Consider the following 19,157-nt stretch of genomic DNA (forward strand, 5'->3'; position numbering starts at 1 on the left):
GAATACTGTGTTTTTGAGGACAGTATGGAGACCTCATCTAAAAAAATACATTGAGCTTCTTGAAAGGGTCCAAAGGCAGGCAACTCGAATGATGAGATCAGCAAAAGGACAATCATATGAGGAAAGATTGTGTGGGCTACAGAGCTTGGCAACCGGGCACCTCAGAGGTGACCTGATTGAGGTTTATAAGGCTCCGAGAGGGATTAGCAAAACGAATGAAGGTGGAATTTTCACTGCTATAAAGAATTCCAGAACTAGGAGCATCCATAAATTCAAATTTACAGGAGTTGGGTTTAGATTAGCTTGTAGGAAGTTTTCTTTTATCAGAGAGTCATTGATTGGTATAACAAGTTGCCCTCACAAGGTAGTTAAGGCTCACAGTTTGAATAAATTCAAAAGTCAGCTGGATAATTACCTGTGTGAGGAGGGAAGCATATAATTTGCATTTTCTTATCTGCTTGGTGAGATTTTTTTTTTTGCCAGTGCAGCAAAAGCCTGTGGCTTCCTTGCACTATATGGTGAATACTATTACTAGTTCTTCCTTGAATTTATTTAAGCTGTCAACTTCCACAACAGTAGATGGAAGTTTGTTCCAACAGTCAATCTTCTTCTGGCTAAAGGCCAACTTCTGCACATCTATCCTGCCGCCATCCTTCCTCGATTTGAGTTTATAGCCGTTTTGTGTGTAGTCTCAGCAAGAGAAAGAATGCAATCAACATTGAGCTTACTCAATCCGTTCAATGCTTTAAACACCTCAGTCAGATCTCTTCACAGGTGCCTAATCTCCATACACTGCAGTTTTCAGAACTGAAGCCTTTCTTGCTAAGAGCACCCTTTTGTTCCCTTCACCAATCTCATTGTCTTTCTCTATACCCATTCCATCCTTCCTAAAATGAGGCCTCCTTAATTGTTTTCCCAGAGTAATGCAGTACTGAAGATGTGGCCTAATCATTGCTTTATACAATGGGTTAGCCACCTCCTTATCCCTGCTAACAAAGTTCCTGTATATTATTTAAAAGAACCCCATGAGCTGCCCTGGCTGTCTGCATTGCTCAGGGAATTTCATATATGACCACATTATTACCCCAGGTATTTTTCATTTTCCAATATGCTGACTGTAGTACCACACAGTTGGTATGTTGATCTGGGATTACTGCTACCCATATACAGTATCTTGCAATTCTGTTGTTAGAAGTGAAATTGATACCGATCAGAATTGAGATAATAGTCAAAACAGATAATGAAAAAGTTTAATAAAAGATATAATTGGACAATTGTAACACAAGATTATGCTTATGGATGATACTTTAAAATTAATATATTTGAAAATTTTAGTTATTCTTACATTGAAAGTGCAGTTGTAAGCAATGGTACACATTTGCTTTTGTGTACAGGGTTTGTCATTTGTTGTTATGGGTTCATATTGTCATTGGTAACTTTTTTATGTATCTAAGCAGGCAAGAAGAAGAAGAACAGAAACGGCAACAGTTGTCTAAAGGCTGTTTGGAAATAAGAGGAATAGTTCTTGAAACCATGGAAAAGTTGCATTCATTTGCAAAACCAGATTATTTTAGTGTATCTCTGAATGAAAGATTGCAGAAAATGCAAGAATTAATAAATTCTGTAGATAGGTTAACTGAGGAATGCAAAAAAGAAAAAAATGAGATCACTAAAGAATGTCTTCACGTAATGAATACTTTACAGGAAACTGCCCGAAATTATCACTCTGAAGTAATACAGGATATTGGTGAGTGAGAAATGTTTTATAAGTTTATTATTTTTTTCAGTAGGTAGCATTTATATTTGTAATTAAAAATAAAATTGTTACATTTATTTTTAAAGAATGATAGCTTGTAAACCATCCACCAACAGACAATTAATAATAATGTCGTCTGAAAAAAGCTATATGAAATTTCATACCCCATTCTGTAAAATTTATCTGTTGCCTCTATTAGTCTTCCAACCCTACTGATCTCTTAAAACCTTTTGACTTTCTTTCTTAATTTAATGTTCACAACTCCAGCTGGGTTTCACTTTTCTTGCACTGATCCATTTGGTATAGATGCAGAGGCTTTTGCAATTACTATTGCCGTTTTACCTACTACAATACCAGACAACAAACACTCTTAATTGTTTTCCCAAGCAATACTTCAATGTATACAATTATTGTTAATGGTTCAATTTGTGATCTTAATATCTCAGATCACAATTTGGCAATGGTCTTTTCAGTGAAGCCTCTTTCCCATGGTTAATTTTTCAGCCTTGTATTGTTTGTCATTACAAGACGCAAAATGTGATGAATGGTATAATTTCTATTTCTTTTTCTTGTTTGCTGTTTTAAATCTTCTCATCCTAATGTTTGCTGACATTGTGCCAGTGAAATTATTCCTGTAGATATGAAACCATTTATTCCTTAAGTCCTTTATAAGCATTTGTATCTTATATAAAAAAAAAAAAAAAAAAAAACATCTGTCAATCAAAAACAAAATCCTTTTCCATTACTCTTTGAGAGTGCAGCCACTCCCCGACTTACATAAAGATTGCGTTCCACGGAACTCTACGTAAGTCAGAATTTCCCTAAATGCTTATGCAGCACTCCCAGCTATGCGCACTGAATTTGATTGAAGCAAAAAAGAAATGTTCAAGAAACATATAAATAGAATTATTTATTCAATTTTTTTTATCTCACATGCAGGAAAAATTGGAAAAGTGTGCTTCAAAATGTACAATCAAAAGATTAAGACAAGTGCCAGTACAAACACCTCAGGGACACACGCTTCTGAATTTGATTTTCCATCCTTATTATTAATAGCACCTCCAATATAGCACCTGAATGCAGTTTTGTGATCACTTTTGATCCTTTAACATATTCTTTTATATGCGTTGTCCATTAAAATAGTATTCACTGTTGAAAAAGCAAGACCTAATTCCCACGCAATAGATGACAAACTTTGTCCTGCTTCGTACTTCTTAATCATTTTCATCTTTATTTCTAAATCAATTTTGTTGTTTGCATTTCCTAGAACTGCCACCACTTGCACTTTTCGTTGGTCACTTTCCCTTCATCATTGTAATAAGTAAATAGGAATGAAGAGAAGATTCTGAAAATTTATTTGTTTTTTATATGATTGAAGATTTCAGTGAAGGGGAAACACATTTCACCATAATAACTTAAAAATCTGCACAATTCCAGTTATCGATATTATCGCAGATGCAATAAGATCAAGTTTACTACCCATTTATAATAGATTGCACGAACAGAAAAGCCCAGTAAACTGGAAAGTGTAAATTGTTTTTATTGTTTTATGGTCATGACCTCCCGAAATGTACTTTAGAAAAATGTTTTACAAAGGTGTTCAAAATTGATTCTTATAACTGAACATATGATAATAATGAAAGTATAGTGCAAATTCAGTTAAAAAAATGACCTTTTAGAGAGATAAATAGCTTAATTATATAGCAAAAAAATTTAACTTCCAAGGGCTTGGAAGGAATTAACAAAAAAACACTGTATATTTCGATATTTTCACAATACCTCCATTTATTCCTATGGAATGCAAATTACATTTTCACGATTTTTTTAAGTTTGCACAGGCCAGCAAAAACTCACATAATGTTGAATTTACGTAAGTCGAGGGGTGCCTCTAGTTATTTCTTTGAATGCGGGAATCCTTCACCGACTGTGGAAGATACATTCCTGAAAGGAATTGCAGTTGACTGGGATAAGGGCCCATTGAAAATTTAAGATCAGAGGAAAAACAATAAATTGAATTTTCCATTTATGCATCATAAAAAATGATAGGGTTGACAGCACAATTAAAAAACAAACTGTGAACAAAGTGATGGACAAGATATACATAAATACATTCAGTCTCGGCGCTAGTGAGCATTTAGAGGACATTACTGTATATAACAAACATGGTAACCTTCAAAGTGTTATAAAAACAAATCTTAAATTTGTGGAAAATGGAAGTGTTAGTCAAAAATAAGAAAAGCTACTTATTTTTAAATCTTATACTGATGGGGTAACACAGAAATGGTGACATGTCCGTGTACAACTCTGCATGTATGGTACTGATGAGTGTGTCATGGGGGGTAGAACAGCATAAACAAATCCACTGCCTCTGTGCTACAAAATAGCAAGACATTTACTGAAGTGCAGTTCTCTGGTTACTCCTTGTTTCCTAAGGTTATGAATTTCCCAGAACAGAGCAGTTACTATTGGTCCAGAGCCCCACAACCAAATTTTTTTATACAAATATAAAACTGCATTATCCCGAATCTGCATTTAGGAAGGGATTTGTGCAAATTCCACATCCATATGCCATAATTACTGCTGCCTTGTGGCATCCTTTTTGGGCACAGTTATTGTTGCACCTGGACCCCTCTACTCTGCCTAAATCCAGTATTGCCCACTACACCAACTCATATGATCTATGACAATCAGGATCAATAATTGCCATGTTCTTTTGTTTAGGGACACTAGACTGAATACAGGAATACATAAAATAAGTACAGTTTGTAGAATTTTTACACAAATGTAAAACTGTAACATTAAATCAAATCTGCAGTTGAGGAGGGATTACTATAAATTCCACGTCAATACATAATAACAATGCTGCCTGGTGGTTCCTTTTCTTTAAGGTTCTAAACACATGAATTGCTGCTGATTATCAAATCAAGAATATTACTGTCTCTTGCAGCTATTTCATTGATATAGAAGGTGATTATTCTGGAAAATCCAGAATTCTCTTCCCCTGCCAATTTATTCTCTCCATTCAAGATGTCCTAGAAGTACCCTTCAGGTCCCATACCTATTTGCTTGAAGCTGGAATTCAATTTAGAATTTGGAAGTGTAGCCACTTTTTAATTTGGATATTGGAGCTGATCAAGACAAAGTGTAATATTTCCATCCATCCTTTTCCTGCCAGTGTAAATTAAAACAATATTCGTGGATAATAGCGTAATTTAAAAACTTCCTCAGTAGTGTAGCCCCATAACTGCCTTCTAACTGAAATCAAAAGATGTTCTGAAAAAAAATCAAATTCAAAAAAGTTGCAAAAATTGATGATGTGATCATTTTTCAAGGGTACTAAAGATTATGCATAGATCACTGTAGGTACTGATGACTCCATCAATTATTGTAGTAGTAGTATAAATGGCAAATAATGCAAAAAAGCAAGCTTATATAGCATCAGCCAAAAAAAAAAACACTAGACACTTCTCCCATTCATACCCTCCAAGAAGGAAGTCTGTTCCAACTAACTGCTGGCTGAAGGCAAAAGACTAGACACCTGATTGAGGTGTTTAATGCCATTCAGCATACTCAATACATTCAAGGCCTTAAATACATCAAACAGATCACCCCACAGGTGCTCAGTCTCCAGAAACTGCAATTTGCAGAACCGAAGCCTTTTTAGGTAAGAGCACTGTTTTGTTCCCTCCACCAATATGGTTGCTCTTCTCTAAACCCATTCCAGCAGATCTTCATCCTTCCTAAAGTGAAACCTCTATACCTGTATACAATACTCAAGATGCAGCCTAACCATGGCCTTATATAAAAGGATAATCACCCTCCTTATCCTTGTTAGCAAAGTTTCTGTATATTATTGACAAAACTCCATGAGCTGTTCTGGCAGCATGTCTGCACTGCTCAGAGAATTTAATATCTGACTTCACAATTTATAGGTGAGGGATTAAGTCTGTTAGCCAATAGAAAGATGCCAAGTTTTACTACCCTGGATCCAGTGGTTCTTATTGGAGTGGAAGCCTTGGGGTGAACTTTGCTCTCCTATTCCGATCATCTGTGGTTGTTGTGCAGACTGGTTCTTGGGGGTCTGGAGGAGATTGTATGTGGGCTGCTCTTCCAGATATCTGGACTGTTTTCTTTTCCTGTTTTATCATTTCTTCTTCTATTTTCTTGTTAAAAAGGTGGAAATATTGTAGGTTGAATCTGATTCCTTGTTTTCTGTTAATTGATGACCCTACTAGATAGGTTGTGAGACTGATTTAACACCTGAAATGAGGAGGTAGCAATATACTCTGACAGGTTGACCATTATGGGTGCCTGCTCTGTTTTCTGTCTTCTGTGCCATAAGAGTGACCGGCAGTTAGCATCAGCATAAACTGTTATGTTAGCATTTGGCAATAGAGCTGTAACTGTTTATAGATATTAAATGGTAAGATTTATATCTTCACCTGGTCTGGAATACAATGAAATAATGTAAAACTGTCCTAAAGGTGACATGTGTAAACACTGCCAGAGGAGAGCAGAAGTGACCCACCTTTGTGACAGTAAGGTCAATATTTTTTACAACCATTGCAGTAGAAGGGACACATGTGGTGTGTTCTATGTAGGGCTTACAATACCGAGATTGCAGGATCCTGGTCTTTTTCTTTTTTTTTTTTTTTTTTTTTTTTTCAGGATTTGAAATACCAGTATTGATACAAAAATACAGTAACTCTTGTATAACACGGTAGTTAGGTTCCTCTAAAATATTGTGTTGTGTGAAACCGTATAACCCGGTTTCACACAACACAATATTTGAGTGAAAAAAGTACAAAAAGGGTGGTTATGTTCCAAAAGCTAACAAAAATACACCATTCTAGATTTCGTGTATCTTCTGCTCTCTTTAAAAAATAAGTAATCTGTTTTTGTTATCTTTTGCTTGATAAATCTTTGTGAATTTCATCGTATGGAACTAATTATTTTTGAAGCTCCCTTTTGGGCTTCTTTCATTCAGGAATCTGCATTTAAAAAATAAGATTCTAATTGCTCAGGTAAGTTTATGCCTTCCCGTGTGCTTTTTAGTGTAAAATTGGAAGTTTAGAATTTTCATCTGCGCTATCATCCTCTGAATTGATTTTATTTGCCTCTGATGCCATTTCCACCAAATCCACTTCACCAACCTCTTTCTGCCAGTAATTCTTGAACGTCTTCAGTAATCATATATTTTTTTAGGAGCATTGGCAACTAAGGCAATGTTGTTCTGTGTATATTGTCTATAAATTGTGTGTCCTGAGGTTGATTTTCTGTTTTGCTGGACAAAGAATCCAAGTTTCTGGGAGGAAAGACCATGATACCCACGCCTGAGCCTGATTGACTCAGCCACTTTCTGAAAAAAAAACATAAAAATTCCTCCCGTCATTGACGGGATTCGAACTCGGGTGTTTTCCAACTGGTGTGGGGAGGATGGCAATTCTACAAACTGTGCTACCCACGAGGGCTTCAATAGTCATATCATCAAAACATTCCCCTCCTACCGACATAGAAAGTTCTACTATCCCACCGTTTCCGTTTTCTGTCAATTTGACCATATTTCCTGAATGAAACCTTGACCTAATGGCTGAATGAAAGAAGTTGTATTAACCTAGTATACAACTGTGGTGGTAGAAACAACTTCAACATTTGGATGACCTGACGTGCTATCCAATAGTAATAAAACTTCGAAATCTAAGTTTTTCCAGAAGGTCAACAGCACAGAACATAACATGGGGATTTCCCAACAAAATAAAATACAGGGATTTCGCAATTTTTTTTTTTTTGACTAGTGGATCAACAGCAGGGAGAGTGGAAATGTTGAAAAATTAGACATAACATAAGCCCAAAAATACCCTGTTATGCACTGAAATTCTCTAACCATGTTGTGTGAGGATTGCCGCAATTTATCAATCGGGTTAGAGCGAAACCGTGTTGTAGAAGTACTGTGTTATTCGGGGATTGCCTGTACTGGTTTTTAGGTACTAATTAAAAAAAATAATTGTTTATGATTTATTCACATAAAGGTTATAAAATCGACAATGATAAATCATTAATATTACAGAATGTGTAACAGAGGGATTGTTATGCACAATAAAAATTCAACGGAAACCTGAAAACGTCATGAAACTAAAATCATAAAATCTTACAAATATATTTCTCTTAGTAAGAAATGTTTACTGTGTGGAAGTAAGGCACTTAAGGAATAACAAAAACATCATTACGGAAATATTTCCATTAGAGTAGGCCTGGTATGGCACTTAAGGAATATGGCAAACAATGGCGTGGAAGGGTTAAAATTAAAAGCTTCTGAACAATAGTTTATTCCCTCTATTACATTGCTACTTGAGAATGTGTCACTTGGTGCATTTTGGGAAATGGCCTCAGTATGGAGCAGTTCAAATGTATTGTCAGCAGGTGATCTAGAGGTAAAAGATTAAATAGTTTCGATGTGTGGGGAAAGGAAGAAGAGTGAGTTTAAAGAATAACACCGTGATTGGGTCAGGTTTAAATTAGATAGGCAGAGATACATAAATGAAAAGGAAATTAAATTAGGTAGGCAGAGATACATAAATGAAAAGGAAATAAATAAGGTTCTCGCTCCAAAAGAGTGGGTTGTGGTTGTTGTTCGGAGGGGTTGCAGACTTGCAGTGGTAGTTCTGGGTTCAGTTCGGGGTCCAATTCTGGGCGTGTCCGCTATATAGTGAAGAGTTCTGCCAGGCATGTGCCTGTGCTAGAAGTTAATCTGGAAGCTGAGTAACGAGCCAGTCAGATAGTGCCCTGGCTTCTACTACTGCTGTGGTAATTTCCTTCAATATTAACAGAGAACTGTTCCCGAAGACTTCACCGCACTCTGTGGACGGAATCCCACCATGAAAGAGAAGGAAGGTAAATCCTCTGAACTGTGTTGTATTGAAAAGGTTGCTTAGATTAAACCATAATTATTTTAAAGTAAGGATGAAGTTGAAGAAATTACGAGAAATTTACAGATATGTTTAGTTTGAGTTGGTTTATTGGTTGAAGTTGTAAAGAAAATTGATATTGCTAAATTAAGAGAGAGATATATATGGAATTGTTAGTATTAAGTCAGCTTATGGATTGCTGTTGTGAAGAGAATTGATATTGCTGATGAAGAGAAATATGGAGAAGTGATTAAGATTGAATTAGTTTAGTGTTTGCAGCTGTAGAGAGAGAGTTGATATTGTTAATTGAGAGATATTTTATGGAAATGATAGCATGTATTAATAGATTAAATGAGAAAAATTAATAGATTAGATGTAAATGAATATCAATTATGTATATACTGTCAGTCTTTGTATAGCCCAATAGTTTTGTTCCTAAAAACCCTCGTGCAATATAAATAACAGACCCGATGGAAAAAATAGGGTTAGGTGCCGACCACCCAAGGTTGAATCCACATTTGTAACCAAAACATTACCAAACACAATAAATAATCGTTATAAAATACGTATTTTATTACAACTATTATGTAATAAAATATTGCTAATGCTTTTGCTTCTGTCATAAGCAAACTTGTTCTTTGTTTGATCTTCTATCCAAACAGATGACAGCCGTTCCATCTCTTCCAATTCTTTGTCTTGGTTTAATGGATTTTGTTACACTTTGAGTTGTTCCTGCTGTGAAGGTTTTTATTTTAGCATTAGCATTAGTAGAGGCATTTGATGCAAGAAAGCAAGCTTATGCAGCATCAGCCAAAAAAAAAAAAAAAAACCACTTCTACTTCACCCCTCTGTTCGTTCAAAATACCTGTCCAGCTGAGCCTTAAACTTATTTAGGCTATCAACTTCCACGACAAGGGATGGAAGTCTGTTCCACCCGCTGGATAAAGGCAAATTTCCGCACATCTATCCTACATCTGTCTTTCCTCAATTTGAATTTATGCCCTCTCAGGTGATTATTCTGAGCTAGAGGAAGAATCCCATCAGCATTGAGCATGCTCAAACCATTCAAGGCTTTATACACCTCTATCATTTTCTCTGCATTCTTTCTAATTCTCAGCGTTGCCTCATTTGGGCCTGTAGCACATGCAATATCACATGGTCTTTCATTTCGCTCAAAGTGTTTCACAATTTCATATTTTTTCTCTATCGACAGAGGCAGACTGGCCATAAGCCTTGCGTGGGAAACCCCGGAGGCCAGAAGGCAATGGAGGCTGGTGTGATTTTGGCCATAAATGCTAGTATGCGGCCGCTACAAATATTCCCGGGTAAGAATTTTTGACCCTGTCTGTCGATATTGCTTTTCTTTTTTTTTTCTCTGAATCTGTAGTGGCTTCACCAGGATGCTTCCTTTTCACACCTTTTAAGTATTTTACTTATTTTTAGGGAATAAAGCACAATTACAAAATGAGGAGGCATTCTTGATACACATAAACAAAGCTGCCTGCATGTAGCAACTGAATAAAGAAACCGTAAAGGCAGAGACACTATTAACACCTCACTAGCTCGCATTTTACTAAAGCACATTTCTGGAGGTCACTACCATTAAGTTTCTGCTAGTGGAATCTATTATAAACTGGTAGTAAACTCGATCTAATTGCATTTGCGGTAATAATGATAGCTGGAATTGTGTGGGTTTTTACGTTATTATGGTGAAATGTGTTTCTTTCCCCTTCACTAATATAAAAAACAAAGGCATTTTCAGAATCTTCTTGTGTTGCGTTCAGTTGGGGCGATTCCGCATTCAACTGCCATTTCTTGTAAACACAACGGCGAATTGTGCATAAGCGAATTCGGTTTGTGTTATATACAATATCGTTCCCCTATTTATAAATCGTGTATGATCGAATTTTTGTAGTGTAAACACTTGTTATATGAGGACCGATTGTACTTGTAAGTAGTTTTATATGATAAATGACATTTGTGTCATTGCTCATGAGAAACTATGGGCAAATCCCTCAGCTCCTGCAAATTCTGATTTTTTAACGCAGTCAGATAGCTTGCATGAGCCTTAGTGCTTGAGGGGAGCTGCTGTATGTAATTCATAACAGTAGCCAGTGATGGCAATACTAAGATACAGGGAAATAAAAATTAATAAATAAATAATCCCCACATCTTAGATTTGGTTTCCTCACCAAGCTTAAACGTCAATCCCTTTCTTTCACTAATACGGATATCATGCCATAAAAATTCAAAAAGAAAAAAAGGTTTTTTGAAGATGAGGGAATAAGTAAACTGCAACTCGTCTACGACTATCTCAGTACAATTGCAACAACCAGCACAGAATCCAAAAGGACGTTTTCTGCAGCTAATTAAATATGTACCAAAATTAGATCCAGTTTAAATGATAACACTATTGATTGCTTATGTTTCTTAAGAGCTTGCTTTATTTGGACAGGTAGTGTGGATGCTTAGACAACCAAATTTGCAGTTTCAATATGTTTATTTATTTATTTTTTTAGAATAACTGTACGTTTAATGAATTTTTGTTAGAATATTTATTATTGTAATAAAAGTTTGATTTAAAAGATGAATTCAAGTAATTGCTTGCTTTTGTTTTTTTTTTTTTTTTTCCTTACCTTATTGCACCTAATGTCATCAAAATTTATTGAGAAAAATGTGTTTTTTTTTTTTTTTTTTTTTTTTGGAATACCAGTATCCCAGTTTCATAAATTAAAAATACCGGTATTGTGAGCCCTAGTTCTATGATCTTATAGCTTCTTCGGTATCCTTGAACTCTACCTATATGTGTGTAGAGTTATTGGAGTACCAAGATGTCTATATCATTTTCCTCTAGTTTGTGTTTAATATGATCAACAACTGCACATGCTCTCTGAGCTTTCAGTTGGATGAAGTTTAAAACCCTAGTCACATTCATGTTCTCATTCTGACCCATAATTGGTTCTAGATTGGAGAAGTTTTATCATTTTCTGATAACATCCCTGATACTGTGCAAATAGTCAGACAGCCTGGCTGACTGACTAGTAGCACATATTTTGGCTGCTGATTCTTATTGCAGTTTTTAAAATTGTGGCCAGTGATTGCACAGTCGCCACACACAAGAGTTTTTTTGCTGCAGTTCCTGATGTTCATTGCACATTTGCACTACTGGATGTGGGTGTCGGCATTCACATTTAATTTTTCATTGATTAATTTACTCTAATTTTTAATTTGTTAGGAGAGCTTGGGACAGCGGTAGCAACATTGTGCCTTGGACAGTGTGACTAATTGCATGTGGTGTCATGGTGTTCATTTCTCTAACATAGTCTTCAAGACAAACACATTTCCTCTTTGTAATTAATTTAAAATTTGTCTTTAAACCTAATGGTATATTTTATATATATACACTAGTGATCAAAGAAAGTGCATCACCACTTAAAATTGTAATTGTCGTCCGAATAACGTAAGTATATGGCAATATTTCTTACAGATTACATCAGATAAGATTGACATGCGTTGGTGATGACGTAATATTGCATCAGCTGTTACTTTCAGCTATATAAGCACGCTCTGCAAGAGTTGCAGTCATTCTTTGCTTGTGTCAGGATGGTGAGTTATGTGCAGTTGACACCACGAAGAAAGAGTGCTATTGTTGCTTTACACGAGGAACGATGTTCTTCCTGTCATATTCCTTATAGAGTGTCATGTAATCAGTTGACAGTGAGTAGATTTCTTTACAAACTGAAGAATACTGGTTCTGCTGATAGGAAAAATAGGAACCGGGCACGAATGAGTCTCTATGCCAAAACAGGACCGCATTTTGACGCTCTTATGCCTTAAAAACTGTAAAGCTTCTTCATCTGAGCTGAAAAGAGAATAGGAGAACATACAGGAGTGGTAGCAAGTGCAGTAACAGTCAGAAGACACCTCTTCAAAAATGGACTTGTAGCCCCTCCTCACATAAAAATGGAAAAAAAAGTCCCGATTAATGTGGTTCTAAGGAGCATGTCAAATCGACTCCCAAGCAGTGGAAGTCAGTTATTTTCTCGGATGAGAAGAAATTCAACCTGCATGGCTGTGATGGGAGACATGATTCGCCGTAGAAATGAAGAATACCATCCAGACTGTATGGTGTCTACAGTGAAATTCCCTACCAGCCAAATGATATGGGGGTGCATTTTGTATTGCAAAGTAGGTCACGTGCAGTTTATAAAAGGTTCCGTAAATGCCAATGGATATCTGGCTACTATATTGGAAGGCAAATTGCTGCCAACCGTTTGAGACAGTTTCAACCTGCCAAGTAAGTGTATCTTTCAGGATGACTGCTCCTTGTTAGGCGCCTCTGTAGCCAGGTGGGAAGGAGCAGCAGTGCGTAGCACACGCTTCTTGATTACGCCGGGTTTCGAGCCCGTCACCACCAAATACGAAGGATGCGGAAAGGTCAGGGATTGACCACCGCATATTCTCGGAGCAATATGGCCTTAGTTGCTAATGCTCCTAAAAAAAAAAAACCAAACAAACCAAGCTCCTTGTCATCGGGCAAAGTTTAAGTAGGCACTTCTGTAGTTACTTTAGCTTCATTTCTGCATTAAAGGTTCGACAATAATGTGTTTGCATTTGCTACAGGTGGGAAAAAATGGTTGGAAGAATGGTCCATTACAACTCTTAGCTGGCCAGGAAACAATCCGGACCTGAATCCTATGGGGAACTGTGGTATCGTGTGGAATCTGCAGTTGCCAGAAAGAAACCAAAGACCCTTCTTGAACTTCAGGAAACCATAATTTGTAATTGGAACCACGAACTATCAGTTGATTATCTTCAGAAATTGATCTTGTCAATGCCTCGACGGTGTGCTGCTGTCATCAGGGCCAGAGGTGGTTCAACTAAATATTAGTTTGCACCTGTTATAACTAAATAAATATTAGTTTGCACCTGTTATATCGACTCCCAAGCAGTGGAAGTCAGTTATTTTCTCGGATGAGAAGAAATTCAACCTGCATGGCTCTGATGGGAGACATGATTCGCCGTAGACGTAGAAATGAAGAATACCATCCAGACTGTATGGTGTCTACAGTGAAATTCCCTACCAGCCAAATAAATATTAGTTTGCACCTAAATGTGAATTCTTTATTTTGTTTTCCATGTAAAATGATAGCAAATTGAGGGCTTTTGATAACATTTCAGCCGTGATTGTCGTTTTGGTAAACACAACAGTTTTTTCTTGTTTACAGGTAGTTTCCGACTTTGCGAGCTAATTCGTTCCTAACACGTGCTCATAAAGTGAGAATTTATTTTCCTTAGACCTAATGTTAAGAATAGGGGTTACGTTATCAACAATGAAATTAGTTAGCTAATTAGTTTATGTTTAAACAATGATTGATTTATCCAAAGAAATGAAAATGTAGCCTGTAAAATCAAGCAAATTATAATAATAGAGAAATTATTTATGACTTACAAATGTCAAAGAATGTTTATTATTCATCATCATCATCGACTAAATGCACACTTGTTTATCACTCATTATTGGCTCGGCACTTGTTGGTTTGTTGCACAAGGAGTCGTCGTCTTCAGAAATGCTACAAGAGGCATTTTATTTCAAAGAAAATCTTCTGTTTTCTTTATAAATTTCATAAAGTTTCATACTCACCTCTATTCGGTAATTTTCATTCCTGTGATCACGACATACGGTCGAAAAGCATTCAGCTTCAGGAAGAAAAATTGTTTTACAATTTTTTTGTTAAATTCTTTTAATTATTTTTAATTGCATTAAATTTATTTTTAATTATTTTTTAAACTATTTGTTACTCTAATGTAAGTTTTTCGATTTTTCCATTTTAATTTCTGATGAGTATCATACGGAAGTGTTCTACGTACTATATTGAGGTAAACTTCTCTTATTATTTTACAAATATTGATACCAATGTATAAGCATAAGCACATATCGAGCATTACAGCTCTGGTTTATAAATTTATAAATTTCAATAGCATGCATAAGCATTTTTTAACGAAACGCGCAAATTGCAAATAACATGATTTGCGTGGAGTAACAAATTTATGAAGCTTAAAAAAAAAAAAGGAATGCAGAGAAGATTCTGAAAATTTATTATGTTTTTCATGCGATTGAAGATTTCAGTAAAGGGGAAACACGTTTCACCAACATAAAAAAACCACACAATTCCAGCTATCGGTATTTTCTCAAATGCAATAACATGAAGTTTACCACTCATTTATAATTGATTACTGTAACAGAAAAGCCCAGTAAACTTGAAAGTGCAAATTGTTTTTATTGTTTTATGGTCGTGACCTCCAGAAGTGTGCTTTAGAAAAATATCACAAAGCCGTTCAAAATTGGTTCTTATAACAGAACATATGATAACGATGAAAGTGTAGTGCATTTTAATGATTTTAATTGGTAACTAATATAATTTATGCTATAAAAACAACCTTTTAGAGAGTTGTATAACGAAAATTTGTAAACTTCCGAGGTTGTGGAATGAATTACCAAAACACCACATGTTATTGGGTTCACATTACGATATTTTCACGATACAGTGGTGTCTCTCAACAGATTAATATTGTAAAGCGAAGTGCACTGTATTGTATAGCTGCAAGCGGCGTGGTTTGAAATGCTGTATTTATGAATGTTTAACATTAATTTTTTTTTTTTTTTTTTTTGCAATAATGTTCATATTTTCGATTTTGTTAATACTTGAAAAAAAAAAAAAAAAAACTCGTAAAGCGGGAACTGCCTATATTTTGAAAGCACCTGTCAAATATTACTTAGCTTTGCCTAAGCTATTAATAAATATCTTTTGTTTATATTTCTATTTGTGATGCTAGTGATTAATGTAACATGCAATGGTGAAAAAGGGTTAAAAATGTGAAATACCTAAGTGATGCACTTTCTTTGAACACCAGTGTAGATATACATACTGCACTTCTTAGTGTATTATGTATACAGGGTGTTTCAGTTAAACGTTTCAGAACTTCTAAGAGGGGTAGGGTACATCCTGACAACTCGAAATCATATAGCAATGTGGGGTCGGAAATGCTTTCCTGAAGCGGTGTTGTACACAGAAGCACCATAAAGAAAAGAGACCGTAAGTGAGAAATCGTTTTAATAATACATGAAAAGAAGCAAAAGGTACATGGATTAAAGTAAGTGTTCGAAGTTTCTTCCACGGGCTACAATGCACGCCTCACATCTCCGACGCATGGACATCCGAACATTCTGGAATACTCCAGGCGAATTTCGAATTTCTTTGGCAGCTACTGCAATTCTTGCAACCAGCTCCTCAGCATTGTCAACAGGGGTGTCATAAACTAGCGATTTCATATGACCCCAGAAATAAAAATCAAGACATGATAGGTCGGGTGACCGAGCAGGCCAACGCACGGGACCACCACGTCCGATCCACTGTTGACCAAATGTGACATCCAGCTAGTTACGAACATCTCCGCTATAATGGGCAGGGGCTCCATCGTGTTGGAACCACATTGTCTGTTGCGTCGATGCAGAAATCTGTTCATCTCTCAAAGTTGTGGCAATACTTGCTGCAGAAAGATCAAGTAGATAGGTCCGGTTAGACGACACGGTAACAGGTAAGGTCCGATGAGGTGATCTCCCATAATACCGGCCCATACATCGACCGAAAATCGAATCTGTGCTGCACGACGTCATATTGCATGCGGGTTCTCGACCGCCCAGATATGGTCGTTATGCGTGTTGAAAATTCCTTCCCTTGTGAAGGAATTTTCACGGTCATATGAAATCGCTAGTTTATGACACCCCTGTTGACAATGCTGAGGAGCTGGTTGCAAGAATCGCAGTAGCTGCCGAAGAAATTCGAAATTCGCCTGGAGTATTCCAGAATGTTCGGATGTCCATGCGTCGGAGATGTGAGGCGTGCATTGTAGCCCGTGGAAGAAACTTCGAACACTTACTTTAATCCATGTACCTTTTGCTTCTTTTCATGTATTATTAAAACGATTTCTCACTTACGGTCTCTTTTCTTTATGGTGCTTCTGTGTACAACACCGCTTCAGGAAAGCATTTCCGACCCCACATTGCTATATGATTTCGAGTTGTCAGGATGTACCCTACCCCTCTTAGAAGTTCTGAAATGTTTAACTGAAACACCCTGTATAAATATATTCTCTGAAATAAAATTATTTACTTCTAAGCATACATTATGTGGCTGTGCAATTAAAATCTCAATGAACATATGTGAAATTTTTTATTAAAAACGATATTCCTTTTTTTTTAAATAGAAAAGGCTAACAGAAAGATTCACCTAGAAATTGAAAGATATAAATTACAATCATCGAATGTTGCAAAGCACCATTCCTTAGATATTCAGACATCTACAGAAAATATAATGAACAAAACTTCAGAAGTAACAAGTGCCGTGAATGATGATCAGAAGAACAAAACTTCAGAAGTAACAAGTGTTGTGAATGATGATCAGAAAACTGTCGAAGGTAATTGAAAATATTAATAAGAAGTTGACATAACCCATCATACCACTAGATAAGATTTAAAATACTATCTTGTAATATTTATGTATATTTTTAATATAATGATAAAGGATTTTGGGCCTTATGGAAAATGATTTAATTTATTACTGGATTTTTGTGAAAGTTGACTGTATATTAAAAGACATTTGAAAATATGTGTTATAAATATTAAGAGTCAATACTATTATTACATTTAATATACTTCTACAACACATATGCAAAGTATTTGTTTTGCTTTAAAGAGGTATGCCGGATTCTGTGATCAACTTTTCTGTAATATTTGTGATCCAGGTTGGTTGCAGAATGCTATAGAAATTGGTTATAAAGGTGAAAAATAAATTTCCAGTAAATTCCCTTCCGAGACATACTTCTCTATTTGTATATGTCATTTATATTAATTGAAAAAATTGAACTTTGTTCAATTTTTTTTTTACCAAAAGAATAGTTATCGAGACATTAGCTTCCTCTTCCCACATTGCTACTGGCAAACTATGTCGCTATTGCTATGTGTAATTGGAAGTTCTTTTTTTTTTTTTTCTGTATTCTTGTATAACATACACTTCTGGGAGGAGGGGTACATTAATATCAAGGTTTCTTTCATTTTTGAATTTTATTTATCTGCTATCTTTGCAGTCACTGAAGAAGTGATGGAAACACACTAGAAAATGTCTGGTTTTCATCTGTACATAATTACCAACAGGAAATAACCCAATATGTAGATTTCATATGGGCTAAAATGCTTCATTCCTCTTTTAATATATTTTCTTTAATTTGTTTCTGCACGTGGAATGCACTTTGCTCTTGTTACTTTCTACTGATTTGAAGAGGGGTTCTGCTAGAAGCAAACCACTTATGTCCCCAACAGTGGTTTATTATATTATTGAAGATGAAGATCATTCTCTGTTATTTATGCCATTAAGTGGTTGAAATGACCATTATAATAAAAGAATGAGATTGGCAGCATCAAGTGAAGAGAGAGAGAGAGAGAGAGAGAGAGAGAGAGAGAGAGAGAGAGAGAGAGAGAGAGAGAGAGAGAGAGAGAGAGAGAGAGCTGTCAGTGTGAAACCCATATTTAATGATCTCATACAGAGGGGAGAGCAGATCCAATCCATCATAACCACAGAGTTTTCCAAACTGTGTTCTGTGAAAAATCATAAGTAATAATTTTAAAAAAAAAATAATAAAATAAATAAATTTTGCATATTTGTAGCATATACCACTTTTGTATCATTATAATTTTAACATTATTATTTTATTTATTTATTTTTTTTTGTTATTAATATACTGGCATAGACTAATAAACAAATAGACTGCATAACACTTTACGTTGGCGGGCTTTGCATTGAGAAGTATGTGTAGAGGTAATGACATCTACGAAAAAGTAGCAATGCAGTGGTCTAATATGCCATTCATATGCGATTTAACCTGGAATACACGAATTGATGGAGAGGGGGAAGCGAACCAATATCATAATTAAACTCACTTCTTTGTATAATTTTTTTTTATAATTTTCAAAATATTATTATTATTAAAATAAATAAATGGATTTTTGGTTAAAAAAAGAACTTTAGAACAAGAAGCAAGTACTTCTAGTATTGCAACTGTGGTCGATGAAAACAAACACAATATTGTCACACTTCAAAGTGAGTATGAACAATCACAGCCAAAAATCTGAAAATTCTTTTCCCCCAAAAATCCAAAGTGAAAAAACAGGAACCAACTAATAAAAGACCAAAACGAAAGTATGATATGACAGTTATTTGAATTTTGGCTTTACATATGTTGGAAATAAAAATGCTCCTAATACACATTGCGTCATATGTAATATAATATTAGCAAACAGTTCTTTGGCTCCTGCTAAACTTGTGTTTCGTAAGCGTTCCATAAATATATTGTGAGAGGAAAAGTGTTCCGTGACTAAAAACATTTGGGAAATGCTGGTCTAGAGGAAGGTGACCAACTGACACAAGCAGACTGTGCAT

At 35.6% G+C, this 19,157-nt stretch overlaps 1 protein-coding gene across 1 annotated transcript in view; it reads left to right on the plus strand.

Moving 5' to 3' along the window:
- LOC150089029 (uncharacterized) overlaps positions 1-19,157 on the plus strand; it is a 127,758-nt gene that overhangs the window by 78,681 nt on the left and 29,920 nt on the right. The window contains exons 6-7 of the mRNA XM_090370385.1: positions 1,458-1,747; positions 16,930-17,139. Coding sequence (XP_090226511.1) covers positions 1,458-1,747; positions 16,930-17,139 — 500 coding nt within the window. The remainder of the gene's footprint in view (positions 1-1,457; positions 1,748-16,929; positions 17,140-19,157) is intronic.

The sequence above is a fragment of the Mastigoproctus giganteus genome, chromosome 3 (genome assembly GCF_048544385.1).
Source record: "Mastigoproctus giganteus isolate SK-2022 chromosome 3, ASM4854438v1, whole genome shotgun sequence".
Classification (NCBI taxonomy): domain Eukaryota; kingdom Metazoa; phylum Arthropoda; class Arachnida; order Uropygi; family Thelyphonidae; genus Mastigoproctus; species Mastigoproctus giganteus.